General features: G+C 32.3%; 1 protein-coding gene across 3 annotated transcripts in view; it reads right to left on the reverse strand.

Annotated features, from left to right (window-relative positions):
* Nucleotides 1-27,509, reverse strand: part of LOC118189084 (multidrug resistance-associated protein 1-like) — a 160,443-nt gene that overhangs the window by 84,377 nt on the left and 48,557 nt on the right. For all 3 annotated transcript variants that reach the window (XM_035359632.2, XM_035359630.2, XM_085816621.1), the window contains exons 10-14: nt 21,155-21,409; nt 8,814-8,879; nt 7,254-7,391; nt 2,640-2,786; nt 1,154-1,238 (exon numbers count right to left, since the gene is read on the reverse strand). In XM_035359632.2, coding sequence (XP_035215523.2) covers nt 1,154-1,238; nt 2,640-2,786; nt 7,254-7,391; nt 8,814-8,879; nt 21,155-21,409 — 691 coding nt within the window. The remainder of the gene's footprint in view (nt 1-1,153; nt 1,239-2,639; nt 2,787-7,253; nt 7,392-8,813; nt 8,880-21,154; nt 21,410-27,509) is intronic.

Here is a 27,509-nt window from a genome sequence, read left to right on the forward strand (position 1 = left end):
TTTTCTTTTTCGTCATTGTTTAATGAATAACTCAATGATGAAATGAATGTAATGGGGCTGTTATAAATTGATAGCTCGCGCCGTTAGGTGTTGCTTCGAATGTCTTGTCTCTGTTGATATTCTGTAACTTACTTAGTTTTGATGAAAGAGCGAAGGTGTTAAGCCTAATAATGATGAAGGCGTTTGCCTAATAATAATGCTTGTAATCCTTGTATTATATTGTAAAGAAATCGTGTGTGTGTTAATAAAGAGGCGGATTATCACTTACCTCTGGAATTAATGCTCTTTGATGGTAATGGAATAAGTTACTACATATTTCTGGTGCCAAAAGCCGGGAGAATTGGTGCTCTGAAGTAGAACTGAAGGAATTTCAGTTGCAAGGAAATACTTTCCGATTGATGTGGAGATGATTGGAGATACATTGCAGTTACAGATATTTTTCGATGCATACGGTGCAGTAGCGTATCTCAGATTTCAAGAAAGAGAGAACATCAGCACTAGTTTAGTGATGGCTAAAACCACAAGCAACATTATGCAGGACAGGACAGGAACAAGTACAGGGGGCACCACGCCATCGCCATTGACAAAAATGGTATAGTCCCCATGCCCTACCTCTCTAGCGTACCGCCCCTTCCACAGGGGACCTGATTACGGTATACATAGGACATAGTACTAACAACAAATAAGACATAGAACATCATACTGTTACAACATACTTCGACACATAGGACATAGCATTAACATATGGTTACAGATTATTTACAGTGCAAGAAGTTATGTTCATTATAGAGCTTGTTGGTTTTGGCACCGCCCATTTCCACAGGGGACCTGATTATAGCAACATTATGCAATAGCACATAACTTACACAAGAATGCGAAGGTGAATTTCATAAAAGTGTTGGATTTCATAAACGTCATTGTGGAAATGCATAGCGCCGCGCGATTCTAAAAGTGCCCACAGCCTCATAACTTTTGTCTTTTTCGTTTGCTTTTTGTCTTTTTCATGTGATCTTCATAAGGGTTTGAGCACATTTATCTGTGTTTTCGAACACCGGCTAAGCTGCAGGAAAGTACGAGAACCGTTATTAAGAGGTCCCTTCTAAGTATAGGAAGATTTAAGTTTCTTATATGATTACAAGTTTGAAATACATACCCACAGCAGTGTCTCCCACTACGACGTCTTGTTTGAATTCTTGAGCGAGAAGGTAACTTGTGATTCTTCTAAAAGCTATGCGACTCTAAAAGAAAAAATATGAGAGCAGTAAATTTATGTTTTCGTTCTTTTCACTACAATAGACAAAAGCAAAGCTCGATTAACACATTTAAGGGCGTCAGGCACAGAGTTGCTTTGGGCACTATCAATGTCCATTTTCCTTGTTGTGAAGGAAAAACAGAATTATAAGAAATTCTGCGCCTCGCTCAGATTAGATGCAATGCCAAGGTGATAATCAGATAAATTTTATTTTAATTCCTTTCAGTATAATCGGGCTGTATGCATAAACTAAGTAGAAAAATAATCATATTAAGTTTTTTTCTAACTTGTAATAACAGCAAAAGCACACAGCTATCAAGTTCTTTTTGTTTAAAGGTAACTCATATTGTATAATATATGCTACGATTCGTTTCCATTTAAAAAGATAAATAAATAAATAAACAAAGCAGGGTACAAAATGGCATTTAGACTGAGAATCTATGTTAAGGAGCTATCGCAGATTTTAAGATCTTAAGCGGTGTTTCTTATAAAAAAAAAGGCATTTGTCTGGCTGTATGGCATTTTGACGGAAACAGCATGATAGGCAGAGTTACCAGATGTCCGGAATTGGTCCGGATAGTCCTAAACTCGTAACTGTTTTCGAAGCTATGTTCTGGGTAGAAAAACAACTGGGATTTTTAAATGGGTGGTTACAACATTGAATGAGCAGTTATAACTTGATGAGGAAAAAAAACTGTTAATGTACAGAAGGGTGGAAATAGCGTAAAACTTAAGTAATTTTTTTTTTCCCAAGACGCAAGTATTTTAGGAGGAAATCATGTCATTTTTTTATATCATCGGTAATACTTGTATTTGCTTTACCTGCATCTTTATAATGAACGTAATCTACTTTGTAGTACTTTGAATATCTGTTGTTCGAAGTCTTTGCTTTCATTTCTTCATATCAATCTTTCCGTTCGAAGCATTTAGTTAAAAACCTTGAAGCTATCTTAATACTGAAACTCATTTTTCATAAAGTGTTCTGAAGAGGCTTTCTTAAAATATTGCATTAGTTAGAGACCAACCAGCAACCGAGCAGTAAATTCGCTAAACACATGTAGTTCAACCTGGGTTCGATTCTGGGCGAAAACTTTGGGCTGCATGGGCGTTTTTGTGGCTCTTTTCCATGTGTACCGTGGATTTAAGAGCTAGTTTTCTTAGTTTTTCCACTTAGGTACTAGGTTAGGTCTAGTTTTTCCACTTAGGTACCATGCTTTTCCAGAATCAAATAAATCAAAACCAAACCTAACTAAAGACTAAAAAGATTACATTTTAGGCACGAAGTTCATGGCGCTGGAATGAGAACGATTCATCCTAAAGAGTAAGTTCCAGTAATGTTATAATGTGGTATTCCTAAAAGGAAAGAAAAAAAGAAGATTGTGTTTACCTGGATTAGCTCTGCGACGACTTGTGGTATGGTAGAGGTAGTACTGCGGAGTTTGTTGAAGAGTGTCAAGGATACAAAAGCTATGCTAGGATCAAGTCTGTTCTTTTCGTCTATCAAAACGAAAGCTACGAAACTGCTGATGGCGATCTATAAATACATAATTTGGTAACAATTATCTGTCTTTTTATAAAACATAAATAATAAAACATAGAAGAGTTTTCATAATATTATTTTAAAGTTATGTTAGTATTTTGTTTTCTTGAATGTATTTTGGTTATATGTATTTTTATACTTTTGTGTTGTTTTCGTTTATTTATGTTTTAGTTGTGCGTATTATGTAATAATTTTATAGCGTATTTTTATTTAACCAGATTTTATGGGTCCTTTTAAAATTGTTTTTCGTGTGCTTTTTATAGATCTTGTAATTCTTATTAAAAGATTCAGCAACTCTTCTGAGAGGGCTTTGGCAACAATTTTCGTCACCAAGTTGGCAACATTTAGCTATTTGTCGCCAATTTAGCAATAATCAGGAAATTTTCGGAAAACTCCCTTTTAAAGCCTTACCAGCGATTTTCCTTGAAGCTTTCAGAAGTATAAGACAAACCTATGAAGACGAAACGTTTTATGTCGCCAACCAATTTTTTTTTTCAGTAATTCGGTTCAATTAGCTGAAATATTCAGCTCAAAGTGGCCCGACTCAGAGTTTCTGTTTATTGATGACTGCTGTAGACTTCACCCTATGAGTGATTTTGGAGATGTGAGGTTTTCTTCGTGCGTTAGTGAGAATTTGCTTTATCTCTGTTGTTCTTCTTGAGCTATTTACAGCTTGACTCGCAGTACGAGCTGTGATTTATTTCAATAAAGTGCCTAATTCTTCCTTGCTGGTGTAGATCTATACGAACTTGCAGAGCGCAGGAATACTGAGTTTCAATAAAATTGCTCTATAATATTATTTTTAATTTTTATTCTGCGTAAATTTAATTTTAATATCATCCGCTGAAATTAGGCAGATTATCCTTAATCAGTCAATCAGCCAACTGTCTAATCTTCTTCATGCCTACTCTGTTTCAATTATAGTCTATTATTTATTATTTCATTGATTATTTTTATCAATAAAGTGGAAGACATTATAATTTATAATTAATTATGCGTTTATATTCTCTTAGAAAGGGAAATCCGTTACTCAAAACCTTTTCGTGGGGTGGAAGGAGAGGTAAAGTATTGAATATTCCATTTCCTTAAAATTCTTTTGCAATCTACAGGTACAAAATAGCATCCGGTAACGTAATTTACTGTATTTCCTCTTCTATTTAATATAGGACCCAATACTTGCTTCATTACTGTAAGATTACACAAGCTGTCCGCACATGTTTTAGACGTTCTCATTGTATTTACAGAAATATTTTACCTAAAATTTTGGAGTTTTAAATGCTCTACTTCATAACCCTTATTTATTACTGTCTTTCTACAATGTAATTTACGAAACAATAAAACCTTTTAAGAAGAAATATTTTATGCTATTCCTTTTGAAGACATTTCCAAAGTTTAAGGAAGGTAATAGGTCAACTTTAGAGAATCCGCTTTTTAAAAGTCCGAAAGCACAAAAATCCATGGGGATTTAGTAAGTATGATCATCATGATACATGATATACATCATGAGATCATGAGATTTAGTAAGGATATGAGTGGGGGAGGGGGGAGGATATGGCTTTGATACCCGTTTCTTGTTCCTTTTTTCCTAGTAAATTATCGGTGGATTTTGCCGTGTGTCTGCTTGCTCTGTCTTGATACAATTCTACTTTTTGATGGTATTGTGGCTACCAAGGTAAAGATGGTAACCACAGTACTATGAAACAGTCGAATTGTATCAAGTAGTAAACAGTAGAAGGTATTTCATATTTGAAAATTGGGCATAAAATATATTTCTGATAATATGTGGAGTTAATATTAAAATATTTTTTCATTGGCTTTATTTTTAATTTGACGTTATATGATAAAACAGCAATCATCATAAAAACTCTTTAAAAAATTTTATTTAGATTCTTTGAACTATGTTTTAAAATTTTTTCTGCTCTTTGATGATAATAAATGAATCTCCTTTTTATTGCAGTCATTTAAAAACACCCAAGATTCAACTATCGTGACAAAAACTTTTTGAATTTTTTTTCGGATAAATGTTTCTCATAAAGAATTCTATAGCGCGTACTGCGCTCGATGATATATCGTGGATACACGTTATGTTTTTTCTCCTTTTTAGAACTCAAAAATAATCACCTTGTTTACAGTTCACACTGAGCATTTTAATGATTGTGCAGCCGTCCTTTTAACATTAAAATATATTTTCTTTTAACATTAAAGTTCTTACCTTTGCAATCTTCGAAACATTCCGTTTTTTCCTTAGATGACAAATTTTTCTTCTTGAAGCCACACTTTGGCGTTTTTTTACTGTCGTTCCTTTAGATACCAAAAAATCATGGCTTTCACACCTTTTTTTAATAACTAGACGCGAATATTTTTTTTCGGAATGAGCACAAGCATAGAATTCCATCCACTGCTTCTTTAAAAGCGCCATTTTGCATGAAAACCAAACTGTCATGTAACAGACGATAAACTGTATTTTCAAAAAAATATCTGCAGTTAAAAAAAAATTCCAAGCAGTTGATTTTTTTATAGCAAAGCAAAATCGTCTAAAAAATGTGCGAACAGCCATATATTATAAGGTGCGTACAGTGTACAAATCCGTTAGATGCCTGATATTAAAGCTGGTAGATCTATGAAATTTCATCATCTTTAGCAGAACTCTTGTATCTTCTGCGATAGCAAGTAAATCACATCGCATTGTATTTTGTAATAATCAATATTTAACGCCATTTTCTGGGCTGCGTTGTAAAGACTATTAGGTTTGTAGATCCAGGAAACAAGATAAATCAAGTACTTCTTCATCGGGATTTGAACCACGATCTTCCGATTGCTATCCAGACTTGTTAATTAATACTGAAGGCGATAATTTTTTATAACCTCATTTTATGAATGTTCAAGTTAATTAATCAAGACTTTTGAGTTTAAATGTCATGGTTTGCTATTTCATTTTCAGATCTTTCAATAAATGATTGATTAATAATTTTTGCATCGCGTTTCATTTGACTAAATAATTAATTCCCATATCCAGAAGTTATACAATTTCATGGAGAAAAAAAATCTTCTATCCTAATGTTTGATGTGAAGGTAATTTCTATGTGCTTGTGAACGATGATCATTTGTAGATAAAATATTCAAAACTTTTTAAAAGTGGGATCAATTATTCGTTTAATCCATTCGCAAGCCCTTTTTTCTATGCAATTCAGAAAAAAATTCGTTGAATGGAGAAATCGTTAAATCTGTAGTCGTTAAATCAGAATTCGATGGCATTTAGATTCATTTATTATATTTAAATGTGCTATTTTAATATAAATAATAATGTATTTTCCTGATGAAACAAACTTCTTCCACTTTTTCCCATTTAAATGATAAACATGTTGTTATTACTGAATTAAATACAGAAAATTTTTAGCCCGAAGAGGCGGTAGCTCAGAAGAGCTATTAATCTCAAAACAGTATTTTATAGCGTTTCACTATAAACAGCGAATCACTTTTTAAATCGTTGCCACCAGATATTATCTCCCTGTATTATATTTAAAGAAATTAAATTACGAAGAATCTGCATGAACGAATGTATGTTTCTCGCATAGTGAAAAAACGACGGTATCTAAAGCCATCAAATTTTGAATAACGTAGTTCTCCACCCGAACATGGGCCCCTGGACGCCCGAATTTGGAATTTGTTTCATTGTCTATTTAAAATTTTGTGAAACTTTAATGAATTTTTGATTAACAAACTCAAAGATTTCAAAGCGAGCAATGGCAGCACTGTACGAAAAAAAAAATGAACTCCAACGCGCGAGATTGTCTATCGGAAATTCTAAATATAGGCCGTTTGAAATATTTTTAACCCAAAGGAACATTATCCCAAATGCTCTCGAAACGTGCGTGTGTATAAATGAAGAAAAGCCCCTTTGTAATATAAAATCTAAAAGCTCTCAGATTTTTTTTAATAGTTATGGATTTTCCTTAACTGAAGTTTATTTTTGTATGAACAGTGATAACAATAAAAGCAGAAATGTAGGCTGGAGAAATATTTTTAAAAATATTGTTATGTGGAGACGCTTTCTCTTATCAGTATTTTGGAACAATGTAGGCATTAATGAATATCTTGTCTTCTCACGAGTAATTAGTTGGTCATCTATTAACGGGATTGTCTGGATACTCCAAATTTCTCAATTTCTCTCCTTTCAATCGATTTTGATAGGCAGAGTTTCGAAAAGCTCATATATCTTATATTTTTTAAATTAGAATATAACATTGATTGTGAATGCGTGGAAGGGCATATACAGACCGTTGGATGTTTTTTCCTAAGAAGCGTACAATCATCTATTAAAAATTAAAAACTGTTAAATGTTTATTGCATTTAGGTGGTATAGCGCTTATAGTTAAAAAATCAATAGGCTCCAATATAGAATTATTATACTTACAGTGTATGTGATTTATAAAAACAACACATTAATAAAAACTCATTTACCAGAAATGGAGCAGAAAGCCAAAGAAACAAGACGCAACCATTGACGAAAGCCAGTTTTTTGATAAGCACAGCTTCTCCTTTTCTGATAACTCCTATTTCCTCCATGAACGGATATTCCCAGGCATATAATTTTAATACCTACAGGAAAAAAAAAGCATAACTATATATAGCACGATTTAGATAGTTGCAAATATTAGATGCTATTAATTAGCTTAGAGAAAATTTACTATTTCTTACGTTCCGATGATTTCTTCTTCATCATACTGACTAGTTAAACCTGTATCGATCTATTGGAGAAGTTAAACAACAAAAATTAGCGTAATGTTTGTAAATTTTTCAGGACTAGTTTTGATAGTTTAAATACAGAACCATCGAAAATAGCCCTGCAAACAGGGGCGTAGCTAGAGGGGGGCAAGGGGGCATCTGTTCCCTGGCGCAGGATCCAAGGGGCGCCAAACTGATGTTACGACATTTTGGAATTAAATGTTTTCAATCCTTGGCAAGCAGTAGGGGGCGCGAAATCTTCAGTTGTCCCTGGGCGCTGAAAAACCTAGCTACAACTCTGCCTGCAAAATTTACAAACATTACGCTGTTTCTTCTTGTTTAAATTCTCCAATAATCGTTATTCGGCATGTTATTTTAACCTGTATCGATTTAACATCTCTCGATTTTAACCTGTGCCAATCGATTCCCAGTGAACAAGGGTAATACCAGAAACGACATTCATGATTCACTCAAATTCACAATTAATCCGAGGGCATTTAAAAAGAAATGCAAGAAAAGTGAATATCTCATATTATAATTACAGAAATATTGTTAATAATTTACTTAGATTTCAATGTGGAGAATACGTTTATTTTGTTATGTAAATTAAATCAGTATTGAAAATAAAAATGCATTCTGTACATAAATAATGGAAGAATAAACATCATCAGAAATGATGAAATAAGTTATAATAAATGACTGTGACATCATCTGCCATCACTGATGCTATCCCACTCGTTTATCTTTTCCTTTTTATATTTCTCATAAACAGTTTTGTTTCACGCTGATGGTTTCCGATAATAATTTTTCCATTCTTCCGTAATAAGTAAACTTAATTTTTTTAAGACTAAGCCTCATTAATCAGGAGTTGACTGTAGCAGTTATATGTACAGTAAATATATGCCAAAAGATGCAAAGTTAGAAAACATATTTATGTCTTATAGTGGTTACAAATTTTTGTTGTTATATCTAATTTTCTTTAATTTTCAGAAACCTGTATCCAGTGCATTACGCTTAAAAATTTAAAACATAAATTTATCTGTTTTGAATTCAAACACTTTTTCTATGAAACGCAGTCTGTGAATCATTTGGAAGAATTTTAAAAAACGTTTTCGAAACATTTATTTAATCAAGTATACAGAATTAAATATATTTTATAATCAATGTTTAATTAGTATTAATATCAGCATATTAATGAGCAGCCTATTTGTTGAAGATACTAAATAAAATTTTATCCGGTAACAAAAATAATTTTTTCCCCATTTAGATGGACTAAATAATAAGCTGAATGCTTACCTTAATTCCATTGAGAATTTCATTCATTTGTCTCAGTCTTAAGTCTTTGCATTGCATCTGTGCTTTCTAAAGAAGAAGAAAATAAAATATAAATTCCGTAGCGAATAATACTAGCTTATTTTTCCATCTGAAGTTTATAGTTTTTCACTTAGCTGATTGGCAATGCGAAAGAAATTAAGACTTATTTTATTAAAAAAAAAACGATATGTGACAACAGTAAAAAAACATTGTAGATTAAAGTGCTAGAAATTAGCTTATTTTTCCATCTGAAGTTTATAGTTTTTCACTTAGCTGATTGGCAATGCGAAAGAAATTAAGACTTATTTTATTAAAAAAAACGATATGTGGCAACAGTAAAAAAACATTGTAGATTAAAGTGCTAGAAATTAGCTTATTTTTCCATCTGAAGTTTATAGTTTTTCACTTAGCTGATTGGCAATGCGAAAGAAATTAAGACTTATTTTATTAAAAAAAAAACGATATGTGACAACAGTAAAAAAACATTGTAGATTAAAGTGCTAGAAATTAGCTTATTTTTCCATCTGAAGTTTATAGTTTTTCACTTAGCTGATTGGCAATGCGAAAGAAATTAAGACTTATTTTATTAAAAAAAAAACGATATGCGGCAACAGTAAAGAAACATTGTAGATTAAAGTGCTAGAAATTAGCTTATTTTTCCATCTGAAGTTTATAGTTTTTCACTTAGCTGATTGGCAATGCGAAAGAAATTAAGACTTATTTTATTAAAAAAAAAAAAACGATATGTGGCAACAGTAAAAAAACATTGTAGATTAAAGTGCTAGAAATTAGCTTATTTTTCCATCTGAAGTTTATAGTTTTTCACTTAGCTGATTGGCAATCCGAAAGAAATTCAGACTTATTTTATTTAAAAAAAAAACGATATGTGGCAACAGTAAAAAAAACATTGTAGATTAAAGTGCTAGAAATTAGCTTATTTTTCCATCTGAAGTTTATAGTTTTTCACTTAGCTGATTGGCAATGCGAAAGAAATTAAGACTTATTTTATTAAAAAAAAAACGATATGTGGCCACAGTAAAAAAACATTGTAGATTAAAGTGCTTAAATTAGCTTATTTTTCCATCTGAAGTTTATAGTTTTTCACTTAGCTGATTGGCAATGCGAAAGAAATTAAGACTTATTTTATTAAAAAAAACGATGTGTGGCAACAGTAAAAAAACATTTTAGATTAAAGTGCTAGAAATTAGATTCGCTAGATTAGATCTGTTTGTGACATTTCCAATAAAACTACTTTAAAAAGTGTTGAATATTTGTTGAAATAAATTTATTGCTGAACAACTTAAGGTGTCAATTAAATGCACACATTTTTGTTAAATTTGTATTATTAGATTAGAAAACAGCTGCCATTTTTATGCAGTTATAAAAGAATAAAATAATTCCACCTTTATTCGGAGTTACTTCCAAACTGGAGGAGGAAGACTATATGCATTTTGTTTGCTTTTGAAGTATGCGGATCTTGAATCTCACAAGCGTTTTTCATTTGAAATAAATGCGAAAGAAATGATGAAAGGTATCGCTTCTGAATTTCTTCGAGTTTGATGTTTTGGAAAAAAAGGCTGGAAGAAAGATAATGGAAATAAAAAACCAGAGTTTGAAGGTAAAATAATAGGAATAAGATCTGTCGTTGCTAGAGAAGCCAGTTCTTCGCCAAAGTGAATAGCAGATTAAATCAAAGTTTAAGAAAAAAATTGTATTCTCAAATTAAATCTGTCGGATTTCGAGAAAAGAATTGTAACAAGATTATCAAACGGAAATATAAGAATTCGCAAAGATATTATTAATATTTCCTTTCAATAAATTTAATTCCATTTTTGGGAAATACGTTATAGATCTGTTTATTTTAGTACAGAGTAAATAATAAAATGCATTTATAAACATTGAAAACTGTGGAAAAGAAGAATTAGACAGTAGAAAAGTTTAAATGTTGAGAACGAAAGGCATTGATAATATTTCTATAGTATCCCTTCTGGCAAAAGTATCTATGCAAATAAAAAAGTAAATAAATAAAAGCGAAATTATTCTGAAGACCGAAAGTATGACATGATAGTTTAGTTTTCTAAAAATCAAAAACGCAATCGAAATGAATTGCGTTACAAACGGTTAAGAAACTGCTTTTTATTTTAAACGCAGAACTTCTATAAAATGCCTCCAGAATATAGTCGAATGAACTGTGAACATGAAATTTAACGAAGTGTTTTATTGGTCATCTTTAATGCGAAGCAGAAAGTTATGGATAAAACTTTCTGCAATTTATGTATCTGCTGTGGTAAAACATAATTAACTAACGGTAAAATATCTTGTAATTTATGTATCTACTACAATTTAAAAATTTACAATCTGAGATCCCCAGATTACAGTTCAACACCTCAAAGAATTTACCATTAAAGTTTCAAAAAGTTAAGAAAAATACTTAAAAAATTAAAAAATATAAAAATTGTAAGGCTAAAAAAATTGCAATTTGATTAATAAAAAAAGCAAGTAATAAATAAAGCGGTTCAAAAACTTCGCAATTTAAAAACATTGTCGACGAAAATATCGTGGTAAAAAGTAAAGTACCTACAAATCATCGCATGACAATAACATCGCAGACATGCGTTTTTCAGGCTTTCATAAATGTAAAATTTAATAATTGTTTAATAATTGTAAAAACTCGCATAATGGTTTGTGAGCGCAAAATGTAAAGAAGGATAATTTTTACTTTCATATTTTTTTTATTAACTAATAAATATTTGCTGAAAATGTAAAATGGAAATTTAAGTATAGAAAATTAATGCAATTTATAGCACTTAATAGAATTTCAAACTGACATAGTTAACTAACAAAAGTTATTAATAAAATAATTTTTATAAGTTTTACTGATAATTTTTCGTGAAAAGTATTACCTAAAAAAGAATAGGAAAAGAAAGATAAGTAAAAAAATTACCAAGTTAATTATGAGATAATTTTCTTTACTTTTGTTAATCTGATACTCTTATAATAAAAATTACTTCTTGTTTTATTTAAATTTCTTGTTTTGCTTTTTTAAAAATGTATTAATTAATAAAAAATATGAATGTGAAAATTATTTCTATTTAGCACACAAATCATTATGCGAATATCCATTTGCAATTATTAAAGCCTTAAAAAAAATCATGTCTGCGATGTTATCATCATGCGATAATTTGTAGGTACTTTATTTTTTACCACGATATTTTCGACGACGATGTTTTTAAACTGCGAAGTTTTTGAACCACTTTATTTTCGACGACGATATTTTGTACTACGATGTTTTAGAACTGCAATGTTTTCTCTTTGCTTTCTTTTTTCCCACGATGCTTTGTATCACGACGTTTTCGCCTTGCGTTGTTTTCTCTGCGATGTTTTTGTCGCGGTGTTTTCGGCTGTAACCACACTTTTAATACAAAATATAAGATTGAAATTTACTGTTACACGTTATACGCCGAATATAAAAATGACAGATTTAAAAATAAGGAAAAAATGAGCATACAAAAATTAGATTTCTGCGCATACCTAAATGCTGTTTTGATTAAAAGAAATGACATTCCTTAAGAACTCAAAAATTTTCTTATCTGATAACATAATAAGTTCATCATATTCGTCTTTCGTTGTAACTTCAGGCACATCACTGAATTCTGTTTCATCTTCATCATCACTGTTACTCTGATTCATAAATAAATAACCATCTTCCGTTCCATCTAGATTGTTAGCTATATTACATTTTTTAAATGATATATGAATTACATCGGGTTTAATTTCATTCCATGCTTTTATTATCGACTCACGTACTCATGCGACTCTAAGTTGGTATGACGCATTTGGTCTTCTTTCCCTTCCTTGCCTTCTATGTTCACTTCAAAATCGCGGCTTTAACCCTTTCCGGCACGCTACCTTTTAAAGTCGGAGTTTTAATTTTAAAAAAAGATAGGCAGTCTACTTAGGCCTAGAAGAGTACACAAGTAAAATTTTGTGAAGATAGCACTTATCGTTTTAATTCTGTGGGTGTGCCCAAAGTGGCACACTGATTGAATACAGCTTCGAAAAGCGTGCTGAAACGAGCATTGTTGTCAATGAACTGGTCGATGAGATGCGGAGAAACAAAGAATACAGACTTTTTAGTTGTCTTATATTATCGGCGAGCCCGGTCTGGGCACACCTAGGGTTCGCCGTTTGATTTTAGGCAAGATTTCAAGGTAAAAATTGTAAACTAATATAGAATAAGGAGATTAACATACAGCCAAAAAAATAACATAGAAATTTCTTTTCAAACAATTCCTTTTATACCCTAAAAAAAATCTGGAAGATTTCTTTGAAAAATGGGGGTCTTAAAAAACTAAACATGGCTAAGATATATGGGCAGGTTTGTGTTGAGTTGCCATCTACTATAAATAAAGAAGGTTCAGAGTAACCTATAGTAACCTAAAAATCCTTTTTCATTCAATTTTTCTGTGCGTACAGAAGGAAATTTTTAGGTGTGTCTAGAATGGACACACTGTGCCGCGAAGGGTTAAGTGATTACGGACAGAGAAAACAGTCTAACTACTAATTCCGCGAATTCCTTCGGGTCGGAAGTGCATACTACCTCAAATAATGTCCCCCTTTTCTCAAAACACTAGAATAGCATTTTTGTGCACAGCTGCATTGAATACAACGCACCCTCTTTGCAAAACTATTTATTTTTCAAGCATTTCCCCAACACGCATACTGTTCCCCTTATCGCTTTGTCAATTTTGTATACAATTGTTCGAAAGCCTGGGCAAAATCTTCGAATTGAAAAGATAAGAGAATTGCACATGTATCTTTCGGGTTTCTTCGTAAAAAAAATCTCATGTGTACACCACATGACTTCCTTGTATTGGAATCTTAAATTGGAATATGAAATTATACGCATTTTTTCTTGTATTTCATTTCAACTTATTGGATTGAATTAAATCTACTTCGCCGACAGCGCATAAACCACAATAGAATAAATGCATTCTTTAAAATTCACTCTAGTATTTGTTTACCATAGCGATACTCTGGCGCTAGATTCACTTAACAGTATTAATAATTATATAACAGTTAACTTATATAAATAATAATTATATAACGGAAGCCCACCAGCGGCCGAGCGGTAAAATCGCTGAACACTGGTAGTTCGGTCCGAGGTTCGAATCCCGCGAACGGGCTGGCTGCATGGGCGTTTTCGTGGTTTTCCCCATGTGTAACGTGTATACGAGCCAGTTTCCCTTAGAAAGTCCTCCACGAAAGGCATCCCTCCCCTTAGGCAGATACCCCTAGTGTGCTTTGCCGTATTCTCAATACACACATCATATAACGGAAACTAAGTTAACTGTTATATAATCCAATAATTATATAACAGTTAACGTATATATTTCGTTCATATTATAACTCATAATGCACAAAATTTATATCATTTAAAGAAAAGAATTATCTAATCATTGCCATATGTTTTATTCAAATACTATAATAAAGCTAGAATGATGTATAAAAGAAATTAAGCAAACGAAACAAAAAAGAAACAGTTTTTTACAGACGATTGAGTATTTTTCATTGAATTAATTCAGTTCTCACTTCGCGAGAAGGCAAAAATACGTAAAAACTCAAAATATATATATTAAAAATTACGAAGTAAATCTCAAACACTTATTTCCTCGAAAAAATTCCAGAAAGAATTAAGCATGATTTAATTTGCAATAAGAAATGAATGCGTTATCTTTGTTGTTGCGAAGCTAAGTTTCTCTAGATTGGCAACAAATCCACTAGTCTCCTGTTTCAAATGTAAACATCAATGGCCGCCATTAAAAACAGGCTTAGCGGCAATTAAACAACTTTAAAGTTGCTGATAATTCTAAAAATATTGCACACAGATTTACTAAAGGCATAAAATCCTTAACCTTAAAAGATAAAAATAACATAATTCAATCATTTTTAAAGCAAAAAATGTACAATTTACAAACATATAAGAGTAAAGAAACTGAGATCACCGAGCCGGGTAACAGAGTGGATATATATATAAATATATTTATATACGTTTGGTGCGGCCGATTGCAACCAAAATACGAGGTGCACATCTACATGTTATAGCAGTCCTATATACAAAATTTCAACGTTCTGAGGCTACCCGTTTTTGAGTTATGCGAGATACGTACGTACGCACGAACGTACGTACGCACGAACGTACGTACGCACGTACGTACATACGTTCGTACAGACGCCACGAAAAATTCTCTTCAGAATTCATTTTAAAGTAGTTTTTTAATTTTTTTGAAGGAAAAGAGTGTTTTATTATGTCCTTACGTACAGATATCACGCAAAAACATCGTTAAATTGCATTCGATACCGGTCAAAATGGATATTTTCGTTGAAATATGCTGCCTGAAACTTTTCGCGATTACAATACTTCCTTTTTATTCGTACAAGGAAGTAAAAAAGGGTGCGTATTATGCAGCGAATATACCTAAAAGCTAAAAAATGTAAATTGAAATTATCGGTACGCGTTATTTACCAGTGCGCGGAATACGTCGGAATATACGGTATACGAAACATAAAATTTTATATTTAAAACGAACTTCTCAAAATAGCAGAGTTAAACGAAAAGAGACTTTGTTATAATAAAATTTTATTAAAAATTAATATCACGTTTAGAATTCTGTACTTATTACTTAAGCACATTTAGTAATGTGTACTTACTAAAGAAAAGATTTAATTATTCAATACATAGATTTATTTATTTCATAGAATCGTTTGTGTACGAGGCTTGCTGTAAAATTTCCCTCATGCAAGAATACTTATTTTTTTTTTCCTCGGGACACCAAATTCTTGAATTAAAATAATAAATACTATGGAGGTGTTTCTTTGAAGTGTTTAATTAAAAATATATTTTATTTTTCATTTACAATTTATATTCTAAGACATTTTATTCTCTTCAAGGAATTTCTGAACTTTTGCCAAAGCATCTGTTCCTTAATTTCTTTAATTAATTAACGAATCCTTAAGTTATCACTAACGGATTCTGAATCTTAAAAACATATTCTGTCTGTCCTAAAATAAGAGTCATATTTGTATTTTTTTTTAAATACTAATATTTTTTCTTCAGATGTACCAAGAAAATATTTTACTATCATATAAAGAAGCCTAGGAATATTATTCGATTTTTTTTATTATTAATAAAGACTGATATAAAAGGAAACAAAAATTTTGGACGATGACAGAAAATTTTCAGGCGAAGTAATCGTAAATACAAAATGATAAATAACACTCGTAATATTATTTTACACCTTTAGTTTCAGTGCAGGTAAAAGAACAATTTAAACTTTATACCTCTCCCGCTGCGTAGCTATTTATACAGAATTAATATTGAAACTTTATTAAATGTAAAACTCTGTCTTAATGTATATAATATTTAACCATGTTTAAAATTTAAATATTCATGATATTGCTTTTTTTTTTTCCCCCAGAACAAAAATCATGTATTAAGTAACATATTTAATCTGGAGTAGAAGGTATGTAAAATAAAATGCAGTATGATAAATTAAATAACACTTTATTGTTTTATGACATCTTTAATGGGAAGAATTCGGTCAATGATTCTAACCAAACAATATTCATATGCGCTTGCGGAAAGATAGGCCTTTTAAAAACTTCCCATTAAAATAGAAGGAATTTTGTGTATATCATCACACTGTGGGAATTCGGACTTAACATTGATATTTTTATTATTCCAAGCAAAAGAAACTACAGTGACTTTGGACTTGACATGAGGTATAGCTGTTAGCAAAATCCTTGCATAGGCTTTACTTATGAAGGTCCAAATCGTTAACTTTGTGATATACGAGTTTCAGTCAAGGAAGAGTTCTACCTTTATACTGTACCCTAGCATATAAAAACATTAATCAGAAAGCTGTTTCAGAGTATGAGACAACAATATAGGCAAATGCTATTTTTTATTGCCTTTCAATCCGGAGTTCTGGGTATGGAATTTGACATTGTCATAATTTTATTTTATTTTAAAGCATATAGTGAGGCACAGTATCTTTTCCGCGTCACTTTATAAGCACCTGAAAAAATAAACACTTCACCAGTTCTTCCCCTAATTCCTCCTTTGTGCTTTTCAAGCTAAATTTGTATAGCTAAAACGGAATACTGTTTTAAAATCTGTAATTTCGGTCAGTAAACAGTAAGTGGTGTATTTAATTATGGCAAAGGCCACTAGGGCTATCTGCCTAAGGGGAGGGATGTCTTCGTGGAGGACTTTCTAAGGGAAACTGTCTCGTATACACGTTACACACGGGGAAACCCACGAAAACACCCATGCAGCCAGCCCGTTCGCGGGATTCGAACCTCGGACCGAACTACCAGTGTTCAGCGACGTTACCGCTCGGCCGTTGGTGAGCTAAGACGCTATAAAAGGAGAATTGCTTTCTCCCACCTGGAAGCAGAACTATCCTTCACGTACGTACACACATTTTTCAAACTTTTTATGTAGCTTATTTACTGTTTACCATCAACGTATTTCTTGAATTTTAAGTTGCATTTTGGCGTAAAATATAATCCTTATAATTTAAATACCATCAACAGAAAAAAACATTTTAATTCCAACCAAGTAAACAAAATGCTAAATTATGTTTAACAAGTATTTTTACTGCCTTGTGCGAAGTTAGGAAGTATTGTAATTGCGAAACATTTCGGGTATTATAATTTCAACGCAAATATCCATTTTGACAGCTATCGAATGCAATTTACCGATGTTTTTGCCTGACATATGTACGTAAGGAAAGAATAAATGACTGTTTTTCCCAAAACGGATTGTAAAATGGATTCAGAGGAAGCTTGTATGTATCTCACATAACTCAAAAACGAGAAGCCTCAGGACATTGACATACTGTATATAAGATTGCTATAACATAATACCTGTACAACTCCGTTTTTGGTTGCAATCGGCCGCATCAAAACTATGTATATATGTACCCACTCTATTACTAGGCTCAGTGAGCTCAGTTTTTTTTATTCTTATATGTTGGCAAATTGTGATTTTTTTTATGGCTTTAAAAATGATTGACTTGTGTTGTTCTTAAGTTTAGGTTAAGGTTTTTATACCTGTAGTTAATCTGCATGCAATAGTTGTAGAATTATCAACAATTTAAAAGTTATTTGCGGCTAAGCCTAACGGAGCATCCATATTTATTTACATTTGAAACTTAGCAGAATAGTGAATCAAGTCAGTGTTTGCACTGTCAGTGAACTTTCAGTTCTGTGCAACGTTTAGTTAATCTGCATGCAATAGTTGTAGAATTTTAAACAATTTAAAAGTTATTTAAGTGCGACTAAGCCTAACGGAGCACTCATATTTATTTACATTTAAAACTTAGCAGAATAGTGAATTAAGTCAGTGCTTGCACTGTCAGTGAACTTTCAGTTCTGTGCACCGAAAAATTTGCCTTCTTACCGAGGAATTAAGTTTAAATGAGATGCAGAAAAAAATGTGTATAATTTAATAGGCCGTAAAAAGAAGTCATGTGATCTCCACACCAGACTTCTTAACCCAAAGGAAGGCGATTTATTATTATTTTATTTGTGGATGATTAATGGCGTTTCATCGTCCACGAGCGTATAATTTATTTCCGTCTTTCCTTCTGAATCAATATCAGAACTTGCAATTCCTTTGGACTGTCGAAATCTGCATTTTAAATCAATATAACAGTTTACTTCAGCTCAAATTTCATTGTTCAGTTCTTAATTTCATTATCCCATTATGCCGTCTTTTGAAATACAGAGAGAATTCAGCATGCAACGTTTTAAAGTAATGATTTATTATTCTTTTCGTATTTGCTATTGGTATATATTCATTTTCTTCCGGAATATGTCATCAAAAAATTCGTAGTACAATTGTTAGGATTCCTTTCTCAAATTTTTCTTTTAAACCATTTCGTTCTTGACTGAAGGCGAGTTTATAGGTATAAAACAACAGAAACGTATATGAGAGAAATCCATGTATTTGGATAGAAAAAAATCCCTTATCGTTATTTCTGACGGCCTAGAGCTGTTTTTCTAGGTGTAGTATCCTAAACTATATAATTCTAATCATTTTGCACACTATACTACGCCGAATGGACAAAATCTTTATCCCTTTTGCAACAGTGCAAAGAAATGCCAGTATATGCAACAATGAAATGCCAGTATATGCAACAATGAAATGCCAGTAGGCTTTGGCACTAAAATATGCAGTTGACTTTTAAGCGATTTTCGACTATAGAATATTTTTAAGCGATTTTTCATGCACATATGTGTAGAATATAAAAGTGTTTCATAACCTGAAGTTTCTAGTGTGGGCGTGATTAAACTGCGACTCTGAACTGCACATAATTAACAGCCGCCGTATACCGTATGCCAAGTACCGTATACGTATGCGGTTTATTAAGTACCGTACATGTTGCTCGCAACGTAATAATCAATATTTTTTTTTAAATCAAAATCTTAGCTTGAAACAGAAATCAAGTTACGACGCACCTTTCTAACGATCAATAATTTCATACTTTTAATGATATTGTGAAGTTCCTTCTTGTCGGTTAACCAGTTATTTTATGTTTTGGATTTGTACTGTCACAACGCCCTTTCTAATTTTCCTTCCAGAATGCAAATTTATTTCGAGAATGTTTAAAGTTAGGATCATGAGAGTGTAAGACAGAACGTGTTCTACCCGCCGTGGCCACATTACTAGGTTGCTATCTTAGAAAAGAGTTCTTGTCTTCTGCCTTGCATTATAATTACCGATAACTGAATTCCCATGCCGATTAAGTTTTGAGCCAACTTTGCGTTAAATTGATTGTGTAGCCTTCGGCTACTACTTTGTTTAAATTTAAATTTTACATTTGACTTTTACTCTCGAGTTATCTCGTTACAAGTGGTTGGCTGAGTTGTAAGCACAAGTTATAGCGTCTGTTCTAATTTCGTTTTTAAAAAGGGTAACTGAAATTTGGGAAAGGTGTAAAATTCTTCCCAAATTCCAGTTGTTACTTTAGACTTGGCGATAATTCGTTTAATGTCTGCCTAGAGTTTATACACTTTGGATTATAACTAAACATTCTATAACTCTATAACAAGTATGATAATATGATAATATTAAACAATTCCATCTATGGACTATTTCAGGGAATTTTTATTGCGGCAATACTACTTTTAGAACGATAAAATTAGAGCACCAAGATAGCAGAAAATACAAATATAGCAACACGCCACGTTGATGATACATCTCAAATCTTACTGAATGGCACTACGAATATGTTGAGAAGTAACCTGCATGGCAAATAACAAAACGTATCTGTTGATTCACTTAATGAATTGATTAAATGGTTTAGGGTAAACTTTTATCTCTGTATGTTAGTTCTCACATTAGCTGCGTACAAAAATTGAACTGTTGTTCCTTTATACAAAAATCGAGCTAAGCTGACAGCTTATTTAAAAAACAATTCGTACATAAAAGGCAGTACCTCTGCAGAGTGCACTGTCTCGTATCTCTTGTTATACAGTTAAAAAGTAAAAAAAAAATGTCACTAGTTACTTACCGTTCCCCTCCCAGAAAAAAAGGGGGGAGGAAAAGAAAAAATCATTTCTCTTTCCTTCAGTAGAATGAAATGTTGTTACATTATTATGAAGTTCGCTATGTCTTCTTTATTTTTAAGTTTACTCTTATTAAAATCAGTTAAGAATTATGAGAAAACAATCTGGAAGTTCTAAGCTTTTTGTCTGAAAAAGATTGTCCAGTATAGTATAAAAATTTTTAAGTTTTGCGTTTCTTTCCTAAACGCAACTTATGACTAAAAGAATTATTTACTTACGTTTATGTTCAATAACCACATTAACTATATAAAGCGTAACATTATTGTTACTTTGAACACCGATTTCCAAAATCTATTAAAAACTGTTATACTGTTTCTAAAACGGCGCAAATATTTAGCTGCGGTTCCTGGCACATCTTCTTGCTGCTCTTCAGTTTTTCTAAATTCTAGCAAATGACGTTTTTACTGACATAAAATTTGACTATATCTACTAGAGGATATTGGGATTAATATCAACACATTGGGTTACCGCTGATTTAAAATAAATCTTTTTAAATCAATATAATAAGCGTCAAGTATCTTAGATATTATACAGATTTATGGAAATCACATTTTAGATATTTGCTGAAAAAGTTAAAAAAAAGGATAGTTTAAAATATTTACTAGATATATTTCTAATCATTATATCATAATTACTGTATTTGATTTATTCAGTATACTTAAATAAAACATACAGATGTAACTCACCTGAAGTTTGTGTGTTATCGAGGCCAACTTTCCCGTTATAGGCATAATAAGCAGCATGACAGAAATACCTGCTAAACAAGCGATGCCCAGGTATTGCCAGAGAAGAGTTATGATGAGAGCCATTCTCAAAGGACAACTCCACACTGAATTCACAGACCATACAAGCTCTACTATCCGTTGAATATCCACAGAAACCAGGTTGCAGAGTTCTCCCAAACTGTAATTCCTCCTCGAACCGTTGGTCAAGCGCAAAACCTTCGAAAATATGGAAATAAAAAAATATTGCATACTTTTATTTTCATTTTAATGCGGTTTTTAACGACATGCATCTCAAAAATATAATATTTGAATGGCAAAAATATTAGATATATTCAGCAGTAACGTGTTGATCCAATTTTAATTTTGATCACAGCTGATATATCGTTATGCTAGTACAGTGATTTAGATGTTACAGTGGGTTAGACGTTATAGTGGGCGAGTGTATGGGTTGACCGGTATAGTGGGTTAGCATTAATAGCTGCCATGTCTTTTGGGTTTGAGTTTGAATTCTGGAGAATATTTATAGTACCTTAAAATAGTGCAGGGAGCACTTTAGATGCACGGCCAGTCGAAATTCCTGTCGAGTTACTTATTGATAACGGAAAAGTGGGTTGGAGGCCCTTGGAACCGTTTTCCCCGTGGATTCTGCTTCTAAATTGGAAACAAGCTTGCCAGAGTCTTACTGTCACCTATATAGTGCCCAAGGCTCGTGCCAGCAAAAGACACAATCTTACGCTTCTCACTACTATAAAATTCGTGGACTTGTTCTGTTGTTATTGTCAGATAAGTGAAATAAGCTACAACAACAGCTGATATTCTTCTGGGCATGGCCTCAACAAACTGCTGATATCGCTTTTGAAGAATAATAAAGCATACTGGCATAATAGAAGCTTTAAGTTGACTCAGACTGGATGGCGATTCTATACGTTGAAGTGATCTTTCCATTTCGTCCTGTGAATTCTAAATAGAATTTAGGTCAGAGGATTTAGCTGGCCATGGAAACAATTAGAATTCAGTATTATGGTGTTCAAAAACATTCGAGACTTGTGCACATTATTCTGTTGAAAAGTGTCATCTACATTAGTAAACATTGCAATTATAAACAAGTATACTTTATTGCCAACATAATGAGATAAAATGAAGCATTGAAAGTTGTTTTCAGATATTTCAAAAGACCAACTGCACTCCATGAAGATATTTCTGAGACCATAATTTCAGCGCCACCAGTCTGAGGAACTGCTATTAGCATGATGCCCTGCCATCTGCATGATGGAGCAGAAATCGAGATTTATCAGTCCAAGCAGCTTTTGAGCTAAGTCGTCAAGAATCCAGGTTTAATATTCCTTGCCGCTAAACAACAACAGTTGATATCTCGTTTTTCTGTGATAGTATAGGCCTCCTTTTCCGTTTCCTGCTATTGGAACCCATCCGCCACAAAGTCTGTCGTGCTCTACGTCTTGATATGCCGTATGATATACCTGAATTGTATTGAGATGTAATCTATTGTAGCCATTCTGTTGCTGTCCATGACTCGTGCCAGTCGCATTATACTTCTTTCGTTTGCCAACATTTTCTGACTAGATTAATTCTCATTGCCTAACGCTTTTTGATAACCTACCATCCTCTAAACACCCGAGATTTGTTGAAGGAAAAAAGTTTTAAAAATGCTGGAACCATGTCTTCTTGTACCAGCGATAATGCCTCGTTCAGAGTCACTCAAATCCTTCGTCTTAAATATTTTCAAACTAACTGCAGTGCTAATTATTTCTTTTCAAACTTTATATTAACAATTCCTGACTGTCATATCGCTATATATCACTAACAAAACGGGCGTCTCTGATATTTTGGTCGCCTAGTGTATAAATAAAAGAACTTTCTTTCTTTCCTACAGCGAGGCAGCCTGGTAGCATAGTAACTACCACTGGGTAGTTAGCATATCGGCCAGATGGCACCGCTGACAGAATTAACGTTGCTTCAAAATTTCTTGGACTGTAGACTTCCCACGACTATTTTTAGCGAAGAGCAAGCAAATTATGTGTTTCAGTTCTTTTAAAAAGTCTGGGGTTATTCCGGGGAAGCTGGAAGTTACAGTTAAGGTATAGAAAAAGGGTGCAATGTGGGTGAGAAAAGCAAATCCACTTTCTACCATGTACGTAGTTGGAGATGGATAGTTACAACTTAAAATACTGTTAATGGGTTTCCACAGCATGAACGACTAATGAGTTTTGTAGATAATTACAATACAGATATAAGTTTATGATTGAATTACATGGACATGCTTGGCATAATCATATACATAATACATTAAGTCTAACATAAACATTTAACAGAGGACTAAAAGTTCAATTCTAGTTATTGAAGAAAATATTTAAACTACATTGTATTTATCAACATGAGAATCAATTAAAATAAAAAGGTGCATCGCCATACATTGTGCTGAAACTGGAAAAATTAACGTTGGAAACGTCTTTAGTGGGATCCTTCGAAAATTTTCAGCCTCCGTTAGAAACGTTACGCTACACTATTATGAATTTATCATTCACACGACTTGGCAGGTATTAACATTGCTGTTGTTGTAATGTAATATATTTAATTTAATTTTCATATTTAATCACTCTGTAATTGTTTCATAAATTAAGCGACCTTAAAAGAAAAAATGCATTTCTTATTAATTTAAATCTTTACATTTTTTCCGACTAATAACTGAGTGATTAATGCAATGTATTTCACCCAACTGTGATACTACATCTAAATGATAACTACTGAACATTTCTATCGTCATTGTTGAGTAATGTAAGATGTTTCCAAGGTATTCGTTATATACCTTGCAATAGAATCGTTTGATTTCTTTTGTAATATTAAATAAAAATTTTGTTTTCTTAATGCAATAAATTTGTGAAAAGGGAGCAAAGTGTAACTACATTGTAATAGCGAAATAAACAAAGTCTTGAACGCTTTCATATGGGAAATGTGTGATTTTCTGAAATGGCACGAACATAGTTTCGAATAAAACCTGCTGGTAACGACCCATTTTCCTCTCATTTCTTTCCGAGAAATTTTTCTATATCAGATAGATGAATATGTCATGAAAAAGCAGATTCTGAGTCTTAATCGGTTTGCGGGACTAGACTACTGTTGTTATTGTGGTTTTAACTAGTTCTCCTCATCTGAACGTAATTCTACATAAGGGGCAAGGTCTTGGCCAAAGGCATAGGCACCTTATAAGTCATAATATGAATTTGCAAGATCCGCTCCAGTTTTGATAAAGAACATCACAAGAAGACGGATCCAAAAATCTATTCTTCTTTTCTTATAATGAACCTCTCTAAAGGACTCTCGCCTCCAGAGCATTTTAAATGCCTACTATGTTGCACAGACATTACACACTGATAAACATTCATGCCTTCTCCGGAACCAGAAGCCGGGGCCAACGATATGACAACTAGCACAGAATTAGATTAATTGCTTATGGTGAAGTAGGCAATGGCTATGTATTTACGATTGGAAGAGATTCCTCCTTTTTTCGCGCAATGTGAGATGATTGACCATTTTTTCCCTGTCTGCATGCTGTTACGGCATAGCATTTAAGAATAAAGAAATGAATGTTCGTTGTTTAGCACTATTTATAAATATGTTTTAGGCATTAATATTATGCAAAGACGAGCTTTCTGTTTCGAAATTTACATTTCAGTTTAAAGTTGTTTAGTTTTATTTAAAGTTGCTGAAGTATCGTTTCTCAGAAATTTTGAAGCATAGGTAAAAGTGAAACAGGAGTTTTTTTAAAGGGCTTAATTCAACCAAAACTTCGATTTTGATCACATTCTGGGGGGCTGGGGGGGAAACCACCTCGAAAATGATACAATTTAGTGGGTACGTAATATAAAGGCAAAAATACGAGACATACTCAAACTGCATTCATTTGGTCAAAATATGTTTAAATAAATTATAAGCCAAAATAAAAATTCACGTATATCTCACTGCGAACGAAAATATTTTCCTTTCCGCTGACTATAAGTACATTTTTGCTTTCCCCTGAATGAAAATATTTATTTTTGATTTATCGTCCGCTTGGACTATATAGCGGTTAGCGAAGGCTGACTACTAGCCTGAATGTCAGGGTGAGGGTTTATGTATTCTTACCTCTTCTCACAAGCGTAGCGTATTATCAGACCACCCCTCGAGTACCCACTGTAACGTTCTCGGTGATGAGACGGTTGTAAGAGTGATCGGTTCGGAGATTCTCGACAAATGCGTGAAAAGCATGTATCCAGCCATTTGCAAAAAAAAAAAAAAAAAAAAAAAAAAAAAAGGGGAGGGTTAGAAAGAGAAAGAAAACGAGGAAAAAAATTACTACCATAGAAAAAATTTAAAAAATTGATAAATTTAAGTAAAGATAGAAAATGTAGACCAAATTTAGCATGACTATTTCATATTGCTTGAACTGAATGATTTTATAAATTGCAGTTAAAAATGAAATGAATACCATATAAAGAAAATATTGATTTTTAGTTTATTTCAGTCAAAAAGCACAATCATAAGTTACAAAAGAAAAAAAAAATTTTTATTTGAATTATACAGAATATTTAATACAGAATACAGAATTATTTGAATTATACAGAATTATACAGAATGTATATATATATATAAAAAGGTGAAATCTGTTAGTTACCTGTAGTTTGAAACTGTAATGTGTTTAAGAAAATAAGCGGAAAGCTTGATTTTAATAATAAGGGCGAACTTTCTTGAACGTAGAGAAATGTGTTTTTTCTAATTTCAATTTATCCAAAATTTTATTAAGTATATCTAACACTAATCCTACGAATTATTTGAATTGAATGTTTTCTATATTTCTTTTGAGATTGGAAATAAATTTGCATGTAAATTTATACCATGTGTAAAGTGAATTGAGTCGCTGATTTTATCAATATCAGCATTAACTGTATCACATTTCAACTTTTATCTAGCACTAGGATGAATTAATAATTGATTAACAAGATTTATTTAATGATTTACTTGGAAATATGTTGTAGTGCGATAGTCATTAGTCAATAAAACTGAGTTATTTCTCTAGGATGTAAACTATTCTCAAAATTTATCTGGTAAAATTTCCATTTCAGTATTTCAGACCTTAAATCTGATGAATTTAAAATTTTTATTGTGTGTATTTCATTATTTTACATGCTCTGCAATATTTAACAATATATTAATACGCAAATAGCGTAGTCAGCTTTCGAATACATACAATTGTAACTTCCATTAATATATTATATATTTTTAATTTGGGGCTCAGTATGCCTTTCACGGAAACTCAAGATACGCCCCTGGTTGTGATAGTTCTGTTTAATGACTGGTTTGTAAATTTTTGCATTAAAGAAGTCAGATATTACTTAAAAAGCAAAACTTGAGCTTGAATATTCTCCTAATTCTCAATAATCCTTCAGGATACGGTGATGAAGCCCTCATAACACTGCATCTAAATGTAGAGATTTTATTTCTTCCGTGAAACACCACTTCATTTACAGAATAAAAGGATAATCATAAAAGCATTCACAACCTATTAGGTCAAATATGTTTACATCTCTGCAATTAAAGCACTAGACGAAGGGAAGCACGATACACTAATGATCCTTTCGAAGCACATGATCCTTTCGAAGCACTTCAAACACAACACGCTGTACAGAAATTATTAAACTCGCATGGGAACAAGCAAATTCATCAATAATGAATGCTTGTTGGCATCAGCCTGGACAGAAAATGTCAACTATTTTAAAAGATTTCCGTCGATTCAAAATGAAGCCAAGGAAATTGTACAAATCACAAAAGCAATAGGCGGAGAAGGATTTTCAAAAAAGAAGAATAAGAAATTAAAGAATCAGTCTAGAATGACTATCGTAAAATGACAACCGAAGAATCAGATGATCTTATAACACCAACCAACTGTGAAAGCAGCGATAGTAAAGAAGATAAAGAGCCATTAAAGAATAAAAAGTTTAGCGCATTGTTAAAAAGGCATTGGAATTGTCTATCTTTGTATTGGAGATGACCGAAATGAAAAAAAAAAAAAAAAAAAAAAAAAAAAAAACAAGAGGTCACTATAAGAGGCATTGAAAAACTTTGCACTCTTTATAGTTTAATGAGTTGTGTCAGGTATTGCCCCAAATCACCCACCAGCTATTAAAAATAATTGTATCAAATACCTACTTTTTAAACAATAATAAAAATACTTCTAACTAACATTTATTTTAATTTCCACTTTTAATTACAACACTATTTAGGTTCGTATAAATTACACATACATTATTAATCTGAAGTACAC

This window comes from Stegodyphus dumicola, chromosome 5 (assembly GCF_044657685.1).
Source record: "Stegodyphus dumicola isolate Sdum_Otavi_A_Nest chromosome 5, ASM4465768v1".
Taxonomy (NCBI): Eukaryota; Metazoa; Arthropoda; class Arachnida; order Araneae; family Eresidae; genus Stegodyphus; species Stegodyphus dumicola.